The sequence below is a fragment of the Paramisgurnus dabryanus genome, chromosome 18, assembly GCF_030506205.2.
Source record: "Paramisgurnus dabryanus chromosome 18, PD_genome_1.1, whole genome shotgun sequence".
Taxonomy (NCBI): Eukaryota; Metazoa; Chordata; class Actinopteri; order Cypriniformes; family Cobitidae; genus Paramisgurnus; species Paramisgurnus dabryanus.
Genome location: NC_133354.1, coordinates 30,093,077 through 30,117,938, shown reverse-complemented (window position 1 = coordinate 30,117,938; position 24,862 = coordinate 30,093,077). Strand labels below are relative to the sequence as shown.

Here is a 24,862-nt window from a genome sequence, read left to right as displayed (position 1 = left end):
ATGGCTTTCCTCATGTTTACCAGTGCGCTCTCCCTCAAGATGTCACGTGCAGACCCATCAAACACATTCACGAAAGCCTTTACTGTTCGCACAAAAGGTGTATAATAGTTTGTAGATTCATTATAACAGCTTAGTTAAAAAAAAAAAAAAATGAACGCTTTTAATAAGTTCTCTACAGTGTCTTTGTAAGTATTTGTATTGTATTATATAATTCATTGACGGTCTCTCTACCATGCATGAATACATATTGCTCATGTATCCTGTGCAGAAGAGCAGTGCGCAGTGTTGCCAGATCTCGCGAGACAAATAAGCAACCAGTCCTGTGAAAACAAGCCCAAAACAAGCGACTTTTCTACAAACCCCCCCGTAACCCTCAAAAAACACAATGCTGTTAGATTATTTTGGTCAAAGCTGTGAGTGATAAGCACGCGAGACGGCAAAACGTTGCTATGGTTATTTTTGTGTCAATCATCACATTTTCTAGAGTGAGTCTTGTTCCGTACAGACATGAAACGAACATTTACATGCGGTTGTCATTCCCGAAAGTTTGCAGTGTGTACGAGACCATTGAGGAGAACGGGGCTGCATTTTTTATGTTATGTGCTATCATGTTGTACGAGGTCCGCATGGTGTGCACGTATTTCACACTTAACTGATACTCTGCACAGTGCTTTGAGTCGTCCCACACGACAGGTTGAATCCATTCTTTTACTACTTTCTCTTTCTCACAGTCTTTTCCCACTTTGTCCCAGGCATTTGTTCCTCCAAAAAACTCTCCTACAGTCCAGTCAGTCAACACCAGTGGCAACTCGCGCGCATTAATTTAACGTTAAAGTTTACATCACTCACTGACTACGTTTGCCCTGCTCTGCTTCTGATTGGCTAGTACTCGTTGCCATCTGGGTCAGAGCCAATTAGAAACAGGTGTGAGTGGTAAAAAACTGCTGTCTCCTGTGTGTATGGGGAAAGGGGAGAGACGGAGAGAACAGGCTAGACAAACTCCTACGTTTAAATAACATATAGAAAATATCTGATTGACAACTTATTATGGAGCTGGGATCAAGCCCATATAAGCAACTACACTTTAGAAACAAGCCCAAAATAACGCGACCCGCGACTACCAATATTTGTAAGCGACTTTACAGAAAAGCAAGCCCAAAGTTATAATAAGCGGACTTGGCAACACTGCCAGTGCGTAGAAAAAGACAGCAGCTGTCTTCTACGTTTCTATCAAAAACTAATGAATTTGTTATTTATTTAAAGAAACAGACCGCCATTACATTTTTCCTCTCGCGCACCCCCTGGTGGCAGCTCGCGTACCCCTGGGAATCCCTGCTGTAGACAGGCAGACAGAACAACAGATAGATAAATGATGGATAACAGAAACAGACTGAAATAAACGTGAAGTATCGCAAACCCCCCCCCCCCCAAAAAAACGAATTCAAACTTAAGACATTTTATTGCAAATTTCACAGCAACATAAAACAAACATCAAAAGAACAATAGGGCAATAATTTATCAATGACAAATGTATGAAAAGGTCTGGTATGAAGTGAAGTGATATTCCAGTACATCAGCACCTTGCACATGTAGATAATGAATCACTCAAGAAATGTGAGGTTAAACAGGGCCAGAAAGTAATAATAATACAAAATAAAATCTCTCAGTTTCAGTCTGTGTGTGTTTGTGTGTGGGTGGGTTGGTATATGTGATTTACAGGAATACTGTTAAATGAATAGTGTATAATGACACGTATAAGCATGGTTTACCCGACACAGGAAGTGTAAAATGAAGGTCTTCAAATACTAAATGGTAGTTTTTCACAGATTAAAGACTGCCAACAGGTTTTTGTGACAGTAGGTTAGGGGAATAAAATATACAGTTTGTACAGTATCAAATGCATTGCGTCTATGAGATTGTCCCCATAAACCACATATGACAACATATCTGTCTGTGTGTGTTAGTGTGTTCAGATCATCACTGCATAAGATCAGTCCACTTCAGTCAGGCCGCACGGTCTCCTGAACTCCTGGCCTCTCTCGTGAAACCATTTGTTTGAAACTGTAAGAGCAAAGAAACCGCTTGTAAACTGGTGATGAAATCTTAAAGCATAATACATTATACTAAATATATATTTCATCAGCTGTCCATCTGATCTGATTTAATTGTAGTAATGAAAATACGTTTTTAAGATGTAAAATAAATCTTTGGTGTCCCCAGAGTACATATGTGAAGTTTTAGCTCAAAATATTATATAGATAATTTATTATAGCATGTTAAAATTGGCACTTTGTAGGTGCGAGCAAAAATGTGCCGTTTTGGGTGTGTCCTTTAAAATGCAAATGAGCTGATAAAATGCAACACTGATTTGTTGAAATTGAAACACAATTGTGCTATCAATTATTTTTTTCTCTTTCTATCTGTACTAAATCACAGTGCTGTGGTTGGGAAGTGCAGATTAAGGGGTGGTATTATTATAATAAGATCATCTTATGACACCACAAGTGGAGCCAAATTTCAATTACCTAATTTTTCACATACTTACAGAGAATGGTTTACCAAAACTAAGTTACTGGATTGATCATTTTCACATTTTCTAGGTTAATAGAAGCACTGAAGAACCAATTATAGCACTTAAACATGGAAAGTCAGATTTTCATGGCATGTCCCCTTTAAGTCTTATTTATTGTAAATTTTATGACATTTTTATTTATATAATCAAATGTTTTAGGTTGCAGAATTTGTTGAAAGAAATCTGTAACTCAGTAATGATAAAACCAAACAAATGTCTTTGTCATTCATCAACTTAAATTTCTCTTCAACTATCATCAATTCATTCATGATTCTTGGGAATTTGGCTAAAACAGGTTTAAATTTTGAAAAAAAAGTTAGTTAAATTACAAAATCTGAAGGTTTATCATTATAGACCAAGGTCTTGGCTGTTCAGCAATTTACTGGTGCAACCTCCCCTGTTCGCATTTTTTTCATAAAATAGGCGTTTTTCCAGTTATTACTCATACAACATTTACTTTAAGCCTAAATAGAAAAAGTAATTTTTTTTGTATTAAAAGAGACTATTAATTTAATAACTCAACAGCACTGAAGAAACATATTGTAAGCATATTCATTTAAAACAAATAAAACTATGTCTGACGGTGGTGACACTAATCTGACGGTGGTGACATTGGCCTCATTATTCCAAAATGTATACCACTAAAGTCAATGGCTTCTTGCTTAAACTTTATGTAAATATTTGGTCCAAAAAATAACAATCCTGAGCACTGTGATGAACAAATATCAAATCATAACTTCCTAAAATACATAAAACCTGACAGAAAAAAACGAAAACCTGACGGTGGTGACATCTAACGGAGGTGACAAAAACCTAATATAGATTAAAAAGAGTTTTTCACATTAGCCATCTTGTTTCCCCTCTGTTGCTAGCTACTTTAGACCTCTTATTTAAAATTATGCATTTATTTCATAATCTAATCTAATATTTTTTTTACAAAGATGACAGTGTTGACATGTTATGGTTGTCACAATAGCAGTGTCCAAAAATATGAAGAAGTTTAAGATAAAATAGCAAACACACACGAGCTTGAGTGATCTTGAAGCATGCAGTAGAGCTGAAGGTTTGAAAATGGGGTCCTCAGGAATGAAGTTGACCCTGTAGTTGTCTGATTTTATTGCTTTTTATAATATATATCTGACGGTGGTGACGAATATGTGGGACACAAAATAATAGTAAATATTGTTCAAAACTCACTGTTTGTAGTTTTTAGTACATATTACAATGTACCCTTTCATGTGGTAAATATATTATTCAATTCAATTATTACTTTTGGCTTTTTTAATCAAGTTGAAATGATTATCTCTTAAATGAGGACAGCTGATTTTGTAGGCAATGGGACAGCATATAATCATTAAATAAAAAAATAAAAAATAAACCTATAAAAGAACCTTATGTGCAAAGGACCGCCTGATTATAACATTGATTCTTTTTCTTCATGAAAGTGTTATTAATTTCCAACAGAATTAGCACTTTTCTTAGTGGGACATGTTTTTGCCAAAGTTTCAAGAATCAGTGATTTGTTTTTCAATAACATTGCTAAGATGGTCTCAATAAATGCAGTCAACATGACACTGTGTTAAAACTGACCAAATTAAATAGTAATGTGATGTAACCGAATGTCAACATTTTATTAAACAGAAGTGAAGTCATTAAATAACATTGTTTGGAGACATCAAAGTTAAAAACATGAGTGTAAAGTCTCATGATCTATTCATGAGATTAAAAACATCAAAGATTGATTTCACTTATTGATTTTAATCTTTGATATGATCTTATCTTCTTCAGTCAAAAATATCAGGGTTCTTTTATCTTTTATTTTATTTGAGTTGAACGTTTAATTTATGATTAAATTTTATTGAATAGCTCTCAGTTTATCAGAAAAACATCATATTTGTTACATTTTTAATACAATATTAAGTTTTATTTATAGACTGCAGTGTTTAAAGCAGGGGTGTCAAACATACGGCCCGCGGGCCGCATACGGCCCACAAAGGTGTCCAATCCGGCCCGCATGATGATTTATACTGTTTTATTAAATATGAAATACATATTTTAAAAACCCTTTCAGGCGTGCATCTAGTTAGTTTTTAATATGAGAGACTTGCGGAAAGCAGCAAAACGCGGAACATAGACTAAACACGGTGCCCACAAATCTTGCTGTTTTATTGTTACCGCTCCGCTAAAGATCCACTGATTCTGGTAATCCACTTCGTGTTTTCCCGCCCGCTCCGCAGCATCTCTGTGTCCACTCTCTGCTTGGAGAGCGAAGACGACAGTTTCCGAAGTTCGTTGCATTAACAGGTAGATTCCTTACATTAAATCAGTTGTTAAACAGCAGAATTAGTAATTTGGACGTTTGTTTATGTATTTCTTCCGGTAATGATTTGCTGTCTGTGTTCTAAAAGTGCTAACAACTTAGCAAGCAAACAACAACAAAATATCCACATTCTTATTAACGTTACAATGCTTGTCTAATCGATTTAATGTTCCTGATCAGATCTTAGTTAATATAAACACTAAATTTGCTGTTGTTGGCACACTTTTTAGACAAAAACACCAATGCCTTGACAAAATAAAGACAGAGAACGGAAAGGGAGGCTCCTAAAGGCAGTTCTACATTGCAAACATGGATTCAAAGCTGCATCAAGCCAGCAGGTAAATCATATTTGAAAATTTAGCAGATTGTCACACTTTATTCTTGTTATTATATTTCCCATTATAATCACATGCTAGTAATATAACACATCATATTTATAATATTTAATAAAACCATAATAATAGTATCACCCCCCTTAGTGCCCTTTTTGGTTTGGGCCACTGCCCAATCTAGCATTTTCATTTTTTAAATGACTGTTCTCATTACAAATATATTCCAAAGAAAAGTGAATGGTTTATAAATAATTTTGGCATTAAGGAATAATGCAAAATAAGTTAAATTAAGGCTTTTCAACCTAAGGCCAGTGGATTTTGTACAGATGTAAATTGTGTCTATAGTATGTGTACAGTATGAGTGTGACCTTATGAAATGTAGTTTTCACAGAGCTGTGTGTTTCTCTAGTTTTCTTGCTGAACAAACTAATTGATTGGTTTGTTTAGTTAATATTAACACAATTATCAGCACACTAAGGTTTAAAAAAATTATCCGGCCCGCACATCATGCCGTTATTTACCATCCGGCCCTCAGCCTAAAATGAGTTTGACACCCCTGGTTTAAAGCCCAATGTTAATTTAGATGTGTATTCTTACCCCATTTACTCCCAACGAGAACTGGACAGGCGGCGTGTCTCGTCCTTAAATCTCCTTCACCGCTCTTAAAGAGATTATACCAGAAGACTGCTGTTCCCTAAACAAACACAACATATGACAGAGTTTACATCATTGACTATGACATGAATGTCTTCCCTTTTGAATACTGTCAACCTGGTCTTAAAGAAGTAATAATTGTACCAGTTCATCATATGTATTATTGCATATACCGCCACAGAGACCACTTCAAGATCATTTTCTTTTTTTATTCATTTACTCAGGTGTGTGCTTAAGAAAAAAATATAATTTTTTTGTCAACTACTGACAACATTTCTGACAAATTCTTAATAAAAATTATGTTTTCATTGGCATTTATTAGCAGAAAACTTAAACCAGACAAACTAATAAAAAATGAAATTTTAAAAAAGTTTATATTCATTTTTAAACAACACAATGCTCATGTTTTTAAATGTATTTTAGGAATAGTTCTAGAGTCTTTTCAACCCCATCATAACTAAACTATGGTTTATTTCATCATATATGTTACATCTTAAAAAGTTTGCCTGTACCTTTCTAGGCCAGATAGCAGCACCAAAATCTGGGAATACAGTTGCTCCCCCTGCCTCGACATCACTCATCTGTAATACAGAGACACAGCAGGTAAATAACATCATCGTTCATTGGGAAGTGTTGAATAAAGGGAAGGGGTCTAATGGTACTTCATGAATATAATGCAATGGTTCTCAAACAGGGGACCAGGAGACCCTAGTTTTATGACATTTTATACATATAAATTCTGTGTAATGAAACCTCAGAAAAATAAGGCTACTACAGTAACTAACAGCACTACAGTAAATAATTTAATGTGTTTTGTTAAATTCAGATTTAAAAAAATCAAATCATGAGAAACAGACACACAATGCACAGCTGCTTTACTCCATACAGAAACTCATACGCATCAAACATTTTGCATCAGACAAAAAAAGATTTAAACAATTAAGCCCAGTGACAGCTAACTAATAGAGGGTGCAGATGCACGGCCCCATACAATATATCAAATTAAAGAACAGACCCTCTGCTTTAAAAATAAAATAAAATCATCCTATCTTCATTTGTTCTCTTTTTATCACCTCTCAAATATGGGTAGGTTTATTCAAACATAAAAAATTTGAGCAAAAGCTCATTAATAAATTCTTTAAAAGATGATCAAAACACATACAGAGTTTACTGTTTTAGGATCAGTGGATGTTTCAGTGTTTTATAAGTTGTGTAAGAGCATCACCTGGTGGATAATAGCGAAAATATGGATTGCCGTAAAAACTTGTTATTGGCAGCGCAGCGTTTTCTCTTAATTGACGAGATAACTCATCAATGGCAGGGAAAGAGTTAAGAATGTGCAGCTCTTGGACGTGGCTTAGGTTTGAGTTTAGGAGGGTTATGCAGTCCGTTCTCAGGACCGATGGTGATTGGGTATAAAGCCTTAAATGAACGTTCAGTCATTGAATGACGAACAATCACAAAATGCATGCGCTCTGGAACCAGGAACCACAAGATACTCATACTTACATAATTTAAATAAGTAGCCACACGATTTCCAGTGCCTAATGATTTGAAAGCATCAGGTTCATCTTTCTATGAAGATAAAATTTGAGAGTAAAGACAGGCAGCAATCACACACACACACGCATGTACTTACGTAGTTCAGATAGGTGGCAAGTCTATTTCCATCAACCTTCAGGTTACTGTCAAAAGGACGCTGCAACAGACGTTTGTAACTTTTAAAGCAGACTTATGTGCAGGAGTGGACTTTATCTCCGCCTCACAGGGCAAACTACACTCAATATCACCACATGTGTTAGGGACACGTTACATCCCTCTATTAACTGTTAAAAGTCATCATGAAGACAATTTATTCAATTTGCAATATGCTATTCAGTGTGTTCTGATAAATGTACCCCATTTAATCCTTTACGCTGATTCATGCACATGCTTTGATAACGTAACATGACCCCGATTGCTCTTCTTTAAGGTATGGGGTCAAATCTTCAAGTGTCATGCAGTATAAACGTTCTTACCCTTGAGAAATCATAGTGTGGTTCATATTGACCTCCAACACCATAGTTGGCCACCTGAAACACACAAACACATTTACGTTCAGTTTCACAACACACAATTCACACAAATACCACGTGCCATTTATCACAACGCAGCATTTAAATGATATTAGATTAAAATGACATATTTATATTATACAGTATACAACAGGCAGTACTCAGACAGGAGGTACGCAGTTTGATATGAGATAGGCAGTTTCTGATTGGCTGTCTGTTGCTAAGCATCGAGTCACAGTTATAATCCCGCTTAGTTACAGACTGCACACATTTGGCAACACAACACAGCTTCAGAGCAGGGTTTCATAATCCTAGGTTAACTTCATGAATAACCAAGTGTGAAACGCTCCTTAACCGGGGCTAAAAGTGGGGTTTAGAGCGAAAATGACCCGGGGGTAAAGCAGTGTTTAAGTAGAGATAACCTGAAAGAAAATCCATTTTAATGAGTAAATTTCACTTTGTGAGGAGGTATAAAAGACTCACCTGAAGAAGCTCTGCAGTGTCCACGGATAATCCAGTGATATCCTGAATCCTTCGATTGACCCTGGAAATCACCAGATCATCTTCCTCATCTAACCACGCGCTGCACACACAAAACAAAAACATTACCACACTTATGTTCTCATAAAGACAACAAATGTATGCATTTCTACACTAACAAATCATCACTAATTGTCATTGCACCAAAGCAGCTTTATAGAAATACAGAGTTGTACAGGCAAATCAAAAACTCTAAGCACCAAAACCACAATTTTTTCAGAAAATGAACATACACAGTATTTGTATTCAATACTTAAATGTGTCATTATATTATTAACATTTGACCAAAATCAAACTAAAAGTGAGACTATGGGCCCTATTTTAATTATCTAAGCGCATTGTCTAAAGCGCGCAGCGCACGGTCTAAATGGGCGTGTCCGAATCCACTTTTGCTAATCTAATGACGAGAAAAATGGTTTGTGCGCACAGTCGAAAAGGGTTGGTCCTTTTTTAAAAATGATTAATGGGAGTATTTTGGGCGTAACGTGCAATAAACCAATGAGAGTCTCACCTCTCATCCCCTTTAAAAGCCTGTTGCACTGGCGCTATGTTTAATCCCTATTTAGATGACAGACTTTGTAAACTGAAAAACTAAGCGGAGGAAGAAGATCCCCAGTTTAAGAATAATGTTAAATAATTGTGTTGTTTTTCACTTGTATTGAAATAGTAATTTTTTTATTAAAACCCGTTTTCTTTTAGTCATGAAAGTAAAAAAGCAGTCTTTTAATTGCTTTAAATGTATGGCTATCCAATATCATCAAAAAATAATTTACAAGTATGTAAGAAAAGGTTTGTACTCTAAAAATACTTTATTTGTAACAAACAGGAGATAAAGAATTTACAAACGGCTAAATCAGCACTTGGACAGCGTCATGAGTTTTTTTTTTTAAAGCATTACTTAAAAATGTTTCTCATCTCACCATATCAACAGGCACAGAGTCATCATATATAATTAATCAGTAGGGTAGCATTAAAAAAAAAACATTTAAAAATAGATGCATTTGTTTAAAGCAAAGCATTTACTTACTTACCAGGCTACAGGTGAAGCTGCTTTTTGTGCCTTAACGTCTCATAATTACTCCTCATTTATGTCTAAAAGACTCAATAATAATCTTTTACATTCAATCCTTTAACTCTTTCGCCGCCAGCATTTTTCAAGATTTTCACAAAAGTTTAATGCCTTCCAGAAAATGCTCCTTTTAAATATATAAACATACAATATATGAAATAAAAGAACAGACCCTCTGCTTTCAAACAAAAAAATCCGTTTCATTCTACCTTCATGTGTTCTGTTTTTATCACCTCTCAAATATGTGTAGGTTTCATCAAAAACACCAAATTTTGAGCAAAAAGCTGAGATAATTCCATTTTTGTGAAGGACTTTTGATAGAGATCAGATGCAAAGCGATCTTTAAAACATACACGGACATACAGCTGTTTGCCCTAGGGCAGGGATTCCCAAAGTGTGGTGCGCGCACCCCCTGGAGGAAAACTTTTATGGCGGTCTGTTTCTTTAAGTGGGATTTTTCCGTGCAATAAATAAATAATAAAATGAACAGTATACATTTCCTTTGTAATCGCTTTTATTTTAAATAAAAAACTATACTTAATTAGTTTTTGATAGAAACGTAGAAGACAGCTGCTGTCTTTTTCTATGCACTGCTCTTCTGTTATGCACTGCAGCCGCTATATGCGTGACAACTCGTTTCATTCATTCCATATATATTATTAATATGCTTAACAGCTGAAATCAGGGAAACTGTCAAGTGAGGGACGTCTTATGATAAAGTTGTTAGTCACGAAGAAGGAGAGGGACCAAGAGAGAGAGACTTTTTTATGGCAAAAATAGAAATAATGAAATGTGACGAGACATGGGCACGTCTAATGCACAGGATACGCGAGCAATGTGTTTTCATGCATGATAAAGAGACCGCCAAAGAATTATATAATAAAATACATAAATACTTACAAAGACACTGTAGAGAACTTATTAAAAGCTTTCATTTAATTTTGTTTTAAACTTGAGCTGTTATAATGAATCTGCAAACTATTATACACCTTTTGTGCGAACAGTAAAGGCTTTCGTGAATGATGGGTCTGCACGTTACGCACGCATCTAGAAGGAGAGCGCACTGGTAAACATGAGGAAACTCTCATATATCATCTATTAGCTGACGGCAGTAAGTGTACGTTTTTTACCATAGTAAACTCGAATGGCATCTAAATATCAAAGTGGTTAAACGCATACACGGGGGCGCGCATCATCTACGCTGAGCGGAGCTGCGTCTGATCGTAGTTTCAGATGGTGCAACACGCGTAAATATTTTTCACAATGTCAGACGTAGCTAAGCTCGACACCCAACTTCTTAACGTCCGGCTGTTGCAACCTGCCCCAGGTTATTTGCGCATGATTAAACATGAGTCTTTAAAAACAAATCTTTTTAGCGTTTTTTTTTAAAGTGGGGATTGGGGGTGCGCCAACCCGGTTGGGACATAGAAGGGGGTGCGCAGGAAAAAAGTTTGGGAACCCCTGCCCTAGGGCAATATTTCCGTTTTTTATAAGTTGCGGAAGAGCGGTATTGCAGATAGACGAGGTAACTCGTCAATGGCGGGGAAAGAGTTCATCTTTCATATTTAAAAGCTTTTTGCAAACCCGCGTTGTCATCTCGTTTATAGGAACATATTACTAACGCGCTCATTAAATAACAAAAAACATATTGTGGTCTATTTTAGTTGCCTCAAACTAGCAACGCTCCAACAATGCGCCTGAACACACCTCATTTTCAGACCAGAACGCCCATGGGCGCAAAAATGGGCGCAAATGCATTTGCTATTTAAACAACGTGGCGCTAAACGTGAAAATTATCATTGCGCTGGGTTGAAACTAGCAAAAGAGCCCAAACAGTTTTTGAGCAATTAATTGGAAAAAAGCAAAGCAAAGACAAAGAATGAGCTATGCGTGATGTACAGTTATATTAGTAGTAGCTCGATTTTAAAACATAACTATGCCTTATTGTCAATAAATCACAGCATATAATATCACTTTAGCCTCAGTAGCTCAATTGCTTTACACAACTTAGGATAAACAAATACTTTCTAATTAACATATATATATATATATATATATATATATATATATATATATATACACACATTATAAAACGTAGTGAGAGAAAATAAATAAATAACATAATATTGCAGATTGTGTAAATAAGTAACACTGCATGTTGTTGACTATACAAAAGTAATATTGAAAGTGTTGGTCGACAGTTGTAAGTAAGGTGGTACTGCCCCTATATTAACACACACATTAGCAAAAGAAAACATTATATAATCACAACATGGGTTGTAGGATGAGAGATGTTAATTCTCCATACTAATGGTAAGTTTTTTCAGAGCGCGGAGGGTTGTGGGATTGGGGTACTTCTTTATTCTGTATTTAATTATTTACACATTAGCAGATAGTCAAATCTTTATCTACTGTCATCTACTGTATGTTAAGTCAATCTTTTCACATCAGACACAATTACCGTCATGTCGTGCTCACCTTTTAGAAACTCTATAATGGGCGACTGTCAGAACCCCTGTGTTTGGATCTCTCACTGTAGCCCTTGCAAGCTGAAGAGAAGTAAAAACAAAATTAATCAAACAAAATGTTTGTGAGAGAAAACAATTCATTTTTTAGGTCATTTAGCCATGAATGTTGTCATGTACTAATAGGGGTGAAGAACTACCATAAGGGCAGAGTAATATGGCCGAATATTAACCCACTGGAGTCGTTTTAGATCTTCATAATCTTGGCCACTATATCATCACATTACAAAGCTAAGATGAGCCAGGATATTACTTAATTTAACACCAGTTGTAGATAAAAAATAAAGTCTTATACACGGCTTAAAGGTGAATTAAATTTTCTTTTTTTGGGTGAACAATTCCTTTAGGTTTGCCCTCTGACCTTGGGTTTGGCCAACTCCTTGATCTTCTCGATCTCTTCATCAGAAAGAGCCTCCAGATAGCGGACGATACGAGGATTGTCCCACTCATCCTCTTGTTTCATGGGCTTCAGTAACAGACGGGGATTCCTGTTACCATCATGATAGCGGCAGAACAGTCTACTGCGTCTCTTTGGAGTCTGGAAAAGACATGTTCAGATTGTTTCATTTAATGTGACCGTCAGAGCTAATTCATTAGAGGGCGGTTTCCCAGACAGGGATTAGATTAGTCCTAGACTAAAATAATGTAAGAGCTGTCCAAACTGAAAACAACTTGCACTGACATATTTTAAAACACATCAGTGCTCTTTGTTTTGTCTCAAAATACACACAAGTAACGTTTTTAGTAAGGCATGTTTGTTAAAACTAGATAAGATTTACTTAACAAACAACAAGATTCATACAGGCAACACTTCATGACAATTTTCTACTACGCTCTACACGCCCAAATGCATTCAAACTGTTCAAGCGGCAAACAAGGCGACATTTGAAACGCGGTTGGTGTTAACGCACCATTATACTGGCATGGATGTGGGCAGAATACACAAACTGTTTCTGCACAGATTATTTTTGTGTCAATAGGCCAATTCGCTTGCTTTCATCATGTGAAGGAGCGTGTGGGTTGTGTCGGACCTGCTTCCTTCATGACTAAGCTCAATTTCTTAAACTAATCTACAGGTAAGTGCCTCTGAGATCTCCACGTTTGTTACCATTACCATTTTTGGTTTGGGTGGCACCTCCATAGCCCTCAATCTAGCCAAGTGCAAGTTGGCTTAAATACGTGGGAGGAAAATTAGGCAGGGTATTTTTCCTATTCACATCTATTTAATAACTGCTCAAGAAAAGAAACTTGAGGTATAGAAAACAACATGGTTACATCTACCAAACTATCCTTTGTGCATATGAGGTATATACTGACCATTTGAACCCCCTCTCCCCTGCAGAGGGCCTCGTAGATCTCTCTCTCAGGCAAATAGTCTTTGGGACGCTTATACGTATCCAGCTGAATGGGCCTCTCGTCCGCAGACTCCTGTTGACTCTCGTCCGCGTCCTTTAGCTCTTTCGTGAGAAGACGCTCAAAGTAGCGCAGGTTACTTCCTGCCCTCTGGTGGGTGGGATCTGTAAGTCCAGAAACATGCACCAAGAAAATGCATGCATGATAGTAAATTATTGCCAGGGTCAGATTGAATCTGTGGACCTTTTTATTTGTTTTTTCTGCTAATTTTTTTTGGAAAAAAAATCGGTGGAATGATTTTAAAGATATTTAAGCTATAAATATTGTTGAAGCAATTTTATATAAGGAGACAATAAAAACATTCTGGTAGGGATTTCTTCAGAACGCATAAAATACACTTTTGTGCAGATATATACGCTTTATGCACTGTTAAAGATGGGATATGAGGGCGAGTCACACTGCATGTTGAGACAGGAACATCCAGCTATAAAATACACACTGTTGCATGATGACTCTCATAATCTCTCTGTATAAGCCGATCATTGAGACATTTGAATTGTTCACAATCTCATATCATCATATCCTACACCTATAGCAACACTCCTTACAAACATGTTGCACGTGAACACAATTGTTGACAAACATGTTTCATGGCTAAAACGAAATGCCTTCACTACCCGTGTAGAAAACCGATGGTAAAGTAGTGGACTACAGCTATATAAGAAGTTTAGTGGTCTTATGTACAGTAGAGACCACCTGCAATCATAAACAGTTCACTGGATAACACAGATTCAAAATAAGCCAATAACAAATTGTGTGGATTTCTTTTCAGTTTTCTCTGATCTGGCAGACATGGCAAAAACCTAACAACACTGTAAATGCAAAAATTGAAGACTGCTTACAGATTGTTCCTCTTTAACAAACATTATGCATAGTTTAATTGTGAAAATTCCTTACATACTTTTAAATTTGCTATCTCATGAAATGTGAATCTTTGCCAATTCAGCTGTTAATTAAATATAAACCATAATTTATTTGTACATGAACTCAAATGTTTAGTGTGTTTATTGTATGCTCAGAATATTCTCATTTTCTTTATCATTAATTTCAATCTTTTAACTTTAAACTAAATGTGGACATGTGGTTTACAGTGGGCATCAATTCAAAAGAGCAACTGGATCTGCAGTAAAGTACATAACAGATAGAGATCGGCTTACCGATGGCCACCAGACGTCGTGTGAGCTCGATGGCTCGTGGCAGATCGCTCATCTGATAGACAGAGTAACTGAGATAATCTAAGACGTCAGCCTTGAGCGTCTTGGCGTCTTCTCCAGCGTCCATCTGTTTGAGAGCCTGCTGCATCCACAGCACTGAATGATAGTGGTCGTTCTCATTGTAGGCCAACTTTCCCATGTCAAAGCAGTCATCCGCTGTCAGCAGAGCACTGTAGCGCACCCCTGTGGACACAACACCACATGACATTAACACATGTTAAAGACTCATTATGGTAAATGAATTGAATGCTGTTTATATGACTAATATGTAGAGCTGGGTATTGATTCAGATGTTCCAGATCGATTCGATTTCGATTCACAAGCTATCGAATCGATTCTCCTTTCGATTCCGATTCTCTGATTGATTTTTATGCTCGATTCGACTCAATGAATATAGATTTAATACAAATACTATATTTATAAAAAATGAACTGTGAAGATAAGTTTACAAGGGTAATTAATCAAAATAAATAAAACCTGTATATTAAACTCTTTTATTTTAGGTACACTTGGGTACATTAAAACAAAACCCATCTATAATTTTCAAATGCATACAATTACGTTAAATACAATACAATTTTGATGCAAGAAGAAAAATGTATGCTGAAAAAAAGTCATTGCTTGATCAAACAGGATCAGGTTATTTCATTAAAAAAAAATCGATTTGTGGCCTTTGAGAATCGATTTTGAATCGACCAGGTTTAAAAAAAAAAAACTTTATTCGAAAATCTCTTTTTTTGCCCAGCCCTACTAATATGTAGTGTTTATACATCATTGCTGAGTATTTCTTATTAAAACTGCAGTATATGATATGATAAGCATCTGTCTTGACAACATTATCAAACAGTTAATAATCTGTTGCTAATGTTACTCAAACCATGGACAAAACGACTTAAAAAAAAAAAACATTAGCATCACACATTGTATTTAGATAATATCATGTTTTATAAAATATTTAAATGAATTTAACACAATACAGAGGATTTCTAAACAGATATTTACTGACAAATAAACATTTCATTTATATATAAAAGTTGGATTCAAACTAGTGCCATGATTTTCTAGACAAATTATCCTTAAAAATTGGTAGAAGGATGGACCACCATCGGTTCAGGAGTGGGTCGTGGACATGGCTAAAATGGCCGCTTTTGAAAATATGTCCTATAAACAAGGTTTTATTCCTTGGTATATCAAGAAATTGGGAAAATACTTTTTTTTTTTTTTTTGTGGGGGATTAGGGAGTGATCCTCTTATGGGAAATAATGTAACAATGTTATTGTAAAAAATTGAAATTTGTCTGCATGTAGACAGGCTGTGGGGTCTATGTAATGTATGTAAGGTATTTCAATGTAAAGGCAGTTTTCATATTATTACAATTTTTTGTGGCGCGATGACTACATGGACTAGATTTCAATGGACTTATAGCAAGAGCAACAATGCGGCTTTGGACTAAGGAGTCATCTGCTATGGCACAATGAACTATGGTGTAATGGATAGGTGAGGATAGGGTGGCCAATCGTGCTAGTTCCGCCGGACACATCCCGAAAATGTTTTCGGGTGGGGTTCTCCAGAAGTCGCGTTGCTCGACCGCATACGTCATCGAGGTTCTCACATTTCAGTTAAAATACATTAGAAAATTAAGATTTATTTCTTTTAAGACATACAATAATTTTAGTTCATTCTTACCTTGAAATGTAACGGTTGATTTTCTGAAATTGAACCCGAAATAATAAACCTTGATGACGTATGCGGTCGACCAACACGACTTCCGGAGTTCCGCCGAAAACATGTTCGGGATGTGTCCGGCGGAACTGGGTGAGGATGGTGGATGGGTATCTGGGGTTGGTGTTTCACAGTATAAAATATTATGATCAATAAAATGTTAATCATAAAAAAAGAAACCCAATATATGTCACTGCTATTGCTATAAATTGGAGAAATCGCAACTTCAATATGACCGCTCTAACAAAGGAAGTCCCGCCTTCCAATAAACAGAGCCAATCGTCAACAGTTAAAAAATGACATGCTCTGGCGCAGTAACACGACTTCTTTCAAAAAACTTTGCTTTAGGTTAACAGATTTAAACACTGCAGGTAATTGGCCTATCCATTACTAGATACAACACTAAAAAACTTCTCAATTATTTAAATCATATTCTCTTCATACAAATGTGTCAAATCGATCAGAAATCACTCAGATATAAACTCTTACATTCTTACATATTTAAGTTACTAAATGAGAAAGCAGAGAAAATAATAATGTTAAGACTGATAATAAAATAACCTAAAATAAACATTAGAGAACGTTCTGTACAAGTTATTTTTAGATGATTTAAAAATAATCACACACTTTCGCTGTACTTTCACTGCTATAACCACTTTGTTGCTGCATTACACTCACTTGCTGACACTAGCACACAAAAATAAACGAAAATGCATGCTTTGGCGGAAATTCATAGTTGGATACGGAAATTGTCAAAATAAAAGGTACCTCAAATCGATTTTTATTTGTGGCACCGGTGCATCGTATTGTTAGAAATGAAATCGATGTATCAATCCATATCGATGTATTGTTACACCCCTATTATTTTTCCTTACAGCTAGTAGCTGTTTAACACTCAACCATCTAAACTATTAACTTAATGAAAATTAACTTTACACATAAGCCACTACCTCAGATGTTGGAGTTTGCTAGCATTAACCAAAAAAATTATTATAAAAAATAACCAGATTTAATTTGAAGAAAAAAACGACATCTGTGTGGCTAAATGATGGCACAGCTCCATCCTTTAAAAAGTGTAAAGTTCAATCTGAATGTGTTTTCAGTTTCTCACACCAGAAAAATGTGTTCGTAACAACCCTGCCAAAATTGCATGCATTTTATGGTTGCAAGAAATAAAACTTTAAAAAGAACATTTATTTCCAGAACGTTATTATTGTGTTCCCCTCCAAAAAAAAAAACCTTAAACATAAGAAGCGAAAGGTCTCTTCTCATAATAAAAGGAGGATCTATTCTTTAAATATTTTATGAGAGTTGCTCTGCGCCACACAGTCCTGTAATACTGAATAAGTGATGTGGAGACGGATAAAGAGATGGAGTTACCGGAGGACTGCCCCTGACCTGGCAGTTTGCCTTTAGAAAAGCTCTCCGAGTCCAGTTTATATGTGTCCTGCAAACGCATCAGGGCTTTGGCTGCACCTTTCTCGTCCTCCTCATCAGGGAAATACTGTCGGTGCATCGATATGTTCGAAATGAAACCTTAAAAACAGCAGAAGAAACCAAGGAGATTTAATAGAAAGTATAACAATTCTCATCTTTCAGAAAACAGATTCATGTTTTTCATGTTTAAATGCTCTCAAACAACCCAAAACTATATTTCATGTCCATTTTTATTAACTGTATGTATAAATGAATTAGGTTTGTTATCACCCTGATCATAATAAAAACACACTGACTGTATTTTAGCCCAAACTTGTTTGAGTTTTATGTAAGTGGAGACATTCTTACACTCCACGTGATAACGTGTTGCAACATATCAGGGTGAAAGAGTGCAGAAAGCTTTTAGCTCAATGTTTCATTATAATGGACATGCAAAGAAATGGATTTCATCTGTTTTGGTATCTTTGCTTCTCAATGACTGTATGATATATGGCCATATGGACATGTGGTTTGAAACTTTCTCTTCCAAGAGATCACAAAATTTATACAAACATTTCATCCAAGCACACAGATTTCAGAATAATCATGCAATTCCCGTGCCAAAAGATAAAGAACGTTTACAAAACTTCTACACCACAAAATTCCTCTTCAAGCATCTCATCTGTCACTCATGTACCATCAGATTGGTCCTGGAGCACCAGGCTCTCAAGCTCCGACCACTCCGTGTTGAGTCTCTTCATCAGCTTGTAGGCGTTCACCGGGTGAGCCAGGAAGCCTTCTGGATCTGATGTGGATGCACGTGTCAGCGTGTCCAGTTTATTAGCCCAGCTGCAGTCAGATCAAGTCAACACAAACAAACATTAATATACACAAAAGGGTTTAAACTAAAGCCAAGACTCATTTCAGTAAAAGATTGACCTCTTTACAGCTTCCAGTTTGGATTCTTCGGCTTGGATGTATTCCTTCAGCGACTGGACGAGCTCTCTCTCTGTGAATATCAGATCGGTCATTTGACCTAAAAAAAGAGACGACAAATCTTCAGCCAAAAGAAAAAAAACAAGAAATCTACAGAAGCAAAGAGTGTACACTGGAAAGAAGTACAGTACTTCAGCAAAACCAGACATCAAATCATTGAAGGCAAAACAGGACCAGGCAAAAACAAGATTGTCTTATTCAGAAGTTTACCGATTGATGTGAAGATCTCTGATTGCGTGGGAGAAGAGAGGCACGACAGCGCCAGCAGTGTTATCGTCAGATATGTCGCCATTCTTGAACAAGACCTACAAAGAGACATTATGAAAAAACATGCATTTATGCTACTGTATAAGAAGAGCTCATATGCAAATCACTAGAAATTTTTTATAATGGCTGTGTCCGAATAAGCGCCCTATACCCTCATTCCCTATTCCCTACATTAGTTCACTAATATAATTCACTTGAATGAGTCAATGAAATCGAGTGAGTGCAGTCGGATATTTGAGCTCACCGAAAGCACTACAGCGCAGGCGTCATCTTCCGCCGAGACGCGAGTATTTGTTTTGCGCGAGTAACGGCTAGCTGTGAGTGAACATCGATTGCACACTCGTTATTGCGGTGCTTTGTGGGGTTGAATGAGTGCACTTAATAATGTCCACTATAATAGACGCCACTATAAATAATTGTTCCTTCCGGAAATGATGTTCACCGAATGCTGAGAGGGTTTTGCAGCGAAAGACATTCAAATTCAAATACCAATAAAATGACTACAAAGGGACATTTGTGAAAATGTGGCTTTTTAATAACCTAGACTAATAACCTTTTCATTTAAATAAAATTAGAAACCCAAACATAAGAGCCTTATTTACAAGAAAACACTTTTGTGCATCTTTTTTGCAACTCTTCATGTGATATTGGAGTCAGCTGAAGTTTTTCACTTGAATTCACAGATCAGAGGTTGTAGGCAATAGACAGTCATTGTTTTGAGTTAAATATGGATTTGTCTACACCAGTAATTCTCAAAGTGTGGTCCACGGACCACTAGTGGTCCGCCAAATCCCCCCAGTGGTCCGCCAAAAGATGACCTAAATTAGGCAAGTGTTTATACCAGGGCTATTCAATTGGCGGCCCGCGGGTCAGACCCGGCCCCCAAGGAAATTTGATCCGTCCCTTTATGTAGTCTGTAAAAAAGACATCTCTAGAATAAATTTAGTAAGTTAGACAACGGGCCCTACAGTTACGAGTTGATGCGCGTGCGTCTGTTTCATACAGCATGAGCTGCAGAGCGCGAGTCACTTGACTGGTGCGAGCAGCTGTGTCACGTGTTTATATTCGCGCTTTGGTCCACAAGTTCAACGCGATCGCCTCCCCCGCTCGTCTCAAGACGCGATAGCTGACTGTGGTGAGTTAAGAGACCGGACTCTATGGCTGTTTTAACTTTATTTGTTGTATTTCCAGCTTTAAAACACTGCCTTTTCCGACAATTGTTCTCTGATAAGTCTGCTCAATTATGACTTGCTTATCAACAATGACATTTACGTTACATGTCTTAATAAATGAAACTGCCGTTTTTCCAAAATTCAAAGCATCGTTCTCACACAATAATGCCATTTAAACGAGTAACAGTTCATTTGCACCACTGTATGCGTATCGTGCTGACAAACATACACCTGATTTCACTGCTCTTGCGAAATCTAAAAACATATTCTGTCTTATTAGAAGCTAGCCTAATGTTTGCCAATTATTAAGATGGCTGTTGTTGTTGAAATAGGGCTACTGTAATAATTAGCTTTGACAAAAAACTGCATAAAACAATGTTATGTTCATGTTATAAACTTTTTTGATATGTGCACTGAAGTGAGTAAATGAGTTAAATTCTCAATGAGTGTGATATGGATCTTATTTACCTATTTAAATGTAGAATAAAGCTTAATGTCAAGCATAAACTGAAAGCAGCTAAAATCCACAGATCTATTAGTTTTGTAATGTACTAGTTTTTGTTTCATGTGTAAAATCCCTGTAATTTCAGTGATTTTGGACATTAAGGGGAATTTTTTTCAGCATTATATTGTTACCATAGATACAACCATAAACTTCACATACCCACCACCTCAGTTTTAAACTAATGGCTCTTTGGAATGACATTAAGTGGGACCTAGGCTGTTACAGTATGTTTAATTGCAGTTTTTTTCACATGTGCAGTTTGTTGTTCATATTAAGCTGCAACTCATTTCACATTTACTTTTTCAAATTAAATAAAATTCATATAATAATTTCTGAACATAGCATTGCATTTGTGTTTAAAAAATTAGTTTTTGACTTAAAACAGTTGCATATTAAACTTAAATTTAGCTTATCCTTCCTATTTTGTTGTTTTTTTGGGGGCGTGCTAGAGTCAGATTCTGTTAGGTGGTCCTCAGAAAAATATTGGAAGATGAAGTGGTCCTTGGGCTGAAAAAGTTTGAAAAACACTGGTCTACACATATGTGGGTTAGACACGGACAGACAATGATAATTGACTCTCAAAAGTGTATATTATAGACATGAATGCTAGCTTACATCTCACAGTGTGTTAAGCCCGGAATACACCGCAGGATTTTTGCCCTCTTATAAGATCATTAACTTATCACACTGTGCGACATGGATCGTTTAAACTCGCGTACGAGAGGCATGTAGATTGTACGACGATGACACGGAAGCTTCGGCGGCAGCGTCACACGTTGCGCAACGTCACCAGCATGCGCTCGTGGTAAACAAATACCAGTACGCAGTTCGTAGCAGCAAACACACTGTGCGTTGATCATGCTGAATTTCTGACACTGTCAGAAAACTATCGTAGGCCATCTTTGGACGCAAGACCGGGGAATTGGCCTCTTTGAACCTCTCTCATTGTACGACATAGGACCACCGATGAAGAGCCACGATCACAGAAATCGCGTCGATTGTTTCACAATGGCAATCTTTCGTCTGGGACAGCCAATAATCATGCAGTGTATCCCTGGCTTTAAAACCATACGTAACAACTACACAGTGTCACACTGTAAAGATACACTTTATCAAATGAACTCTAGAGATAGTTCACCCAAAAACCTCAGCAATCGCACAACAAGATCTCAGTAAACATAACACACTAACATCACAGCAGCAATGCAGTTCATTTCATGACAGGATCTGAATAAAGACAGTTAGTTAAAATTAGTTTGTGTTGTAAAAAACAACTATAAAAACTATAAAACAACTGTGAGAGTCCCACAACAGACTTCACTTCATCACAAAACTAAAACCACAAAGAGTCCTTTAAAAATAGTTCAGTACATGTAAACGTGTGCAGCACACAAACCACACAGCGGCGGATTCACTTCAGACACATCTCATAAAACATCTGGACTTCTTTAAATTTACTTTCAATGTGTTTTAACTTAAGCTGCACTTCTTTGTGTTATAATGCAGTGATTCTCATTCGATGAGCCTCGGAGAGCCATCTGGTGGGTCATGTAGGCAGTTGTAGACAACAGACAAATTAATATTTAACTTTTTAATTGACAAATCTTTTTTTTTTTTCGCATAAAATTGTCCTATGAATTTATATGAATAAAATGCTCAGTCAATATGCATGACCTACACCAATCACATCACAACATCAGATAAAATGTTTGTTCATTCAGATGAAGTAACATTATGTTGATGTAAAATGGATCATTTTCTGAAAAGAACATTTGTTGTGTGAGACAGTCCTATGCAAGCTAAATCCTTTTGCGTCACATGAAAAATGCTAAAGGTACCCCTAGGTGTCAATTTTAATGCACAGTGTTATACTATTATTTAACGTTGGGTTTTCCCCTTTCAGCATCATTTTTTGACACACGGAAATTTCAGTTCTTAGACTCATGTGTAAAATAAAGACGCTTTTAATTCTTTGCATGTGTACAAGTAGAAATCATTGTAATATATTTTTATGGTGGAACTTTAAATCACTTTTTTCGCTGGAAATTTTTTATTGGAAGCAATGGGATTCCTAGATCATCAACAGGGGTTCCAACTAGTATGGCTGTACCCACCATTGAGGTCCCAGGGATCTGGACCTTGATAAATTTTTTGTCTTGTATTTAATTAGAAGTTGTGAATAAATATTAAAGGTGCTGTGTTAATTCTGTCGTCAGACTGGAAATTGTACCAACAGCTCACCCCTCAATTTAAAAGGAAAACACCAGTTTTTCAATATATTTTATATGTTCTTACCTCAACTTAGATGAATTAATACATATCTATCTTTTTTCAATGCATGCACTTTTAATCTTTGTACAGCGCTTCTTTAATGTGTTAGCATTAAGCCTAGCCCCATTCATTCCAATGGCTCCAAACAAAAGTTTTATTTTGTGCAACCATACTTACTCGTGTAAATACTCATGTAATAGGGAAAACATGGAAGTGTTTGGTGGCTTCTAAATTCATCCCTGTTTGGAGCCATATTAATGAATTGGGCTAGACTTCCTGTTGGTTCCCTAATATGTTTGAGTGCGAAAGTTGTTCGGGTCAATGAGATCTATATGCGTACCAACCTTCGTACATGTGTGTACATGTTTGCACGATCTGTGCACCATTGTTTTTTTTGCATTACAGGGGGCGCTACAGAGCCCCTCTGCCATGCCCGTGTTCCAGCCTTTGCCCGGCCGCAATGACGGATGACTTTGACGTCTGTGCCAAATTTCAAGAGTTTTCGAGTATGTTAAGGCACCCAAAATGCCCAAAAGTGTTAAAAAAATAAAAATAATAATAATAATAAGTTCGAGCAAAAACAATATTGCTTCGCACCTCCTCGGTGCTCGGGCCCTAAATAGCAGAACATTGCGCTCAGTGGCCCTTGGCTTTGTATTGTTGGCAAAATTTGGCTCGTTGGGAAAATAATTGAGGAACACTGTGCTATGCCCTCAAAGTCGAGTGGCTGTGACTTTAGTTAATATTTCAGATTTAGAAACATTATTAAAAAAATGTTGTTCAGTTAGAACCAAATATTTGTATTGATGATTGCAATTTGATTATTTGATATGTTTATTATTTGTGTTTTGATAGGTGTTTTTTCTCAATATTCTACATTTAAAATAAATGTCATTTTTTATTTGGCCTACTTGCATTCATTTCGGGCTGCAAAAAAGTAAAGAGTAACTTACCTTGCCGAAGGGCTAACGTTACCAGGAATATTAAAATTTTGCGAGCACTGCTGATGTGTGACTCTCCGCACATTACATTAACAAAGGAAATTTAATATTGACTTTATGAATAAATAAATAAGTGACAATATTAGCAACACATTGATTTTCGTTTACTTAACAGCAAACCACCACATCTCCTAAAGTCTTGAAATGTTTCTGAGGTGAACACATGGGAAGGATGACGACATCTTCTAGAAAGTTTCCTGACCTCCTCAAGGGGATCACCACGTACAGTAGCTACAGCGGCACAACTTCACTCATCGTTTATAAATATTTATCAAAGTTTGCTCTTAACAAAAGATTACAAGCAGGCTTTAAAATGATAGCTAGATTATCTTTCTAACTAAAGTTACCTTATTTCATAAGAACTGCTAAAAATGAGAAGATGAGCAAAAACAAAAATATTTCTGTGTTAACGGTAAATTTTTCTTGCAAGAGGCGAAATCGGAAACAAATTCCAACAGCTTGTTTTGAATGTGTATTAAAGACATGACAAAAGTTACATGCTTGTTTGTAATAATAACGCTGTTTTGCCGATGTAAAATCCTGCTGCTCATATGCGGTCTACAATAAATATCAAATGAAAAACGAGCTTACATGTACAGTAACCGATAGGTTAAACGCATGCTAAAGTAATAATGAAACAATCGACATGTTATCAAGTCTTACCTCTCTTTATTCCTCAGAAAGTTGTGATGTGTGCTTGTTCAAGAGATTTTCTCCGTTAGCTCTGAGATGTTTGCAGATTTTAGTCACTCACTGCTGGCGTTGCCACGTACCGAGGAGCCGCTACAGCACTATACACGTGCACATAATCCTGCTAAT

At 36.4% G+C, this 24,862-nt stretch overlaps 1 protein-coding gene across 6 annotated transcripts; it reads right to left on the bottom strand.

The window, feature by feature from the left end:
- Positions 1–1,440: 1,440 nt before the first annotated feature.
- Positions 1,441–24,862, bottom strand: p4ha2 (procollagen-proline, 2-oxoglutarate 4-dioxygenase (proline 4-hydroxylase), alpha polypeptide 2). 6 transcript variants are annotated; one of them, XM_065287593.1, is made up of 16 exons: positions 24,707–24,862; positions 19,038–19,132; positions 18,771–18,867; positions 18,529–18,680; positions 17,814–17,951; positions 14,637–14,876; positions 13,384–13,583; positions 12,428–12,604; positions 12,020–12,090; positions 8,416–8,515; positions 7,897–7,950; positions 7,518–7,577; positions 7,388–7,453; positions 6,391–6,459; positions 5,822–5,918; positions 1,441–2,061 (listed from the first exon to the last, which is right to left on the bottom strand). In XM_065287593.1, exons 2-16 carry the CDS (start codon positions 19,117–19,119, stop codon positions 1,991–1,993), a joined length of 1,674 nt encoding a protein of 557 aa, XP_065143665.1. In that variant the 5' UTR covers positions 19,120–19,132; positions 24,707–24,862; the 3' UTR covers positions 1,441–1,990. The 6 variants fall into 6 exon arrangements, 5 of the variants coding, with proteins under 5 accessions (XP_065143665.1, XP_065143662.1, XP_065143661.1 ...); XM_065287590.1 differs by lacking the exon at positions 7,388–7,453 and having other exon boundaries at positions 17,796–17,951; XM_065287589.1 differs by lacking the exon at positions 7,518–7,577 and having other exon boundaries at positions 17,796–17,951.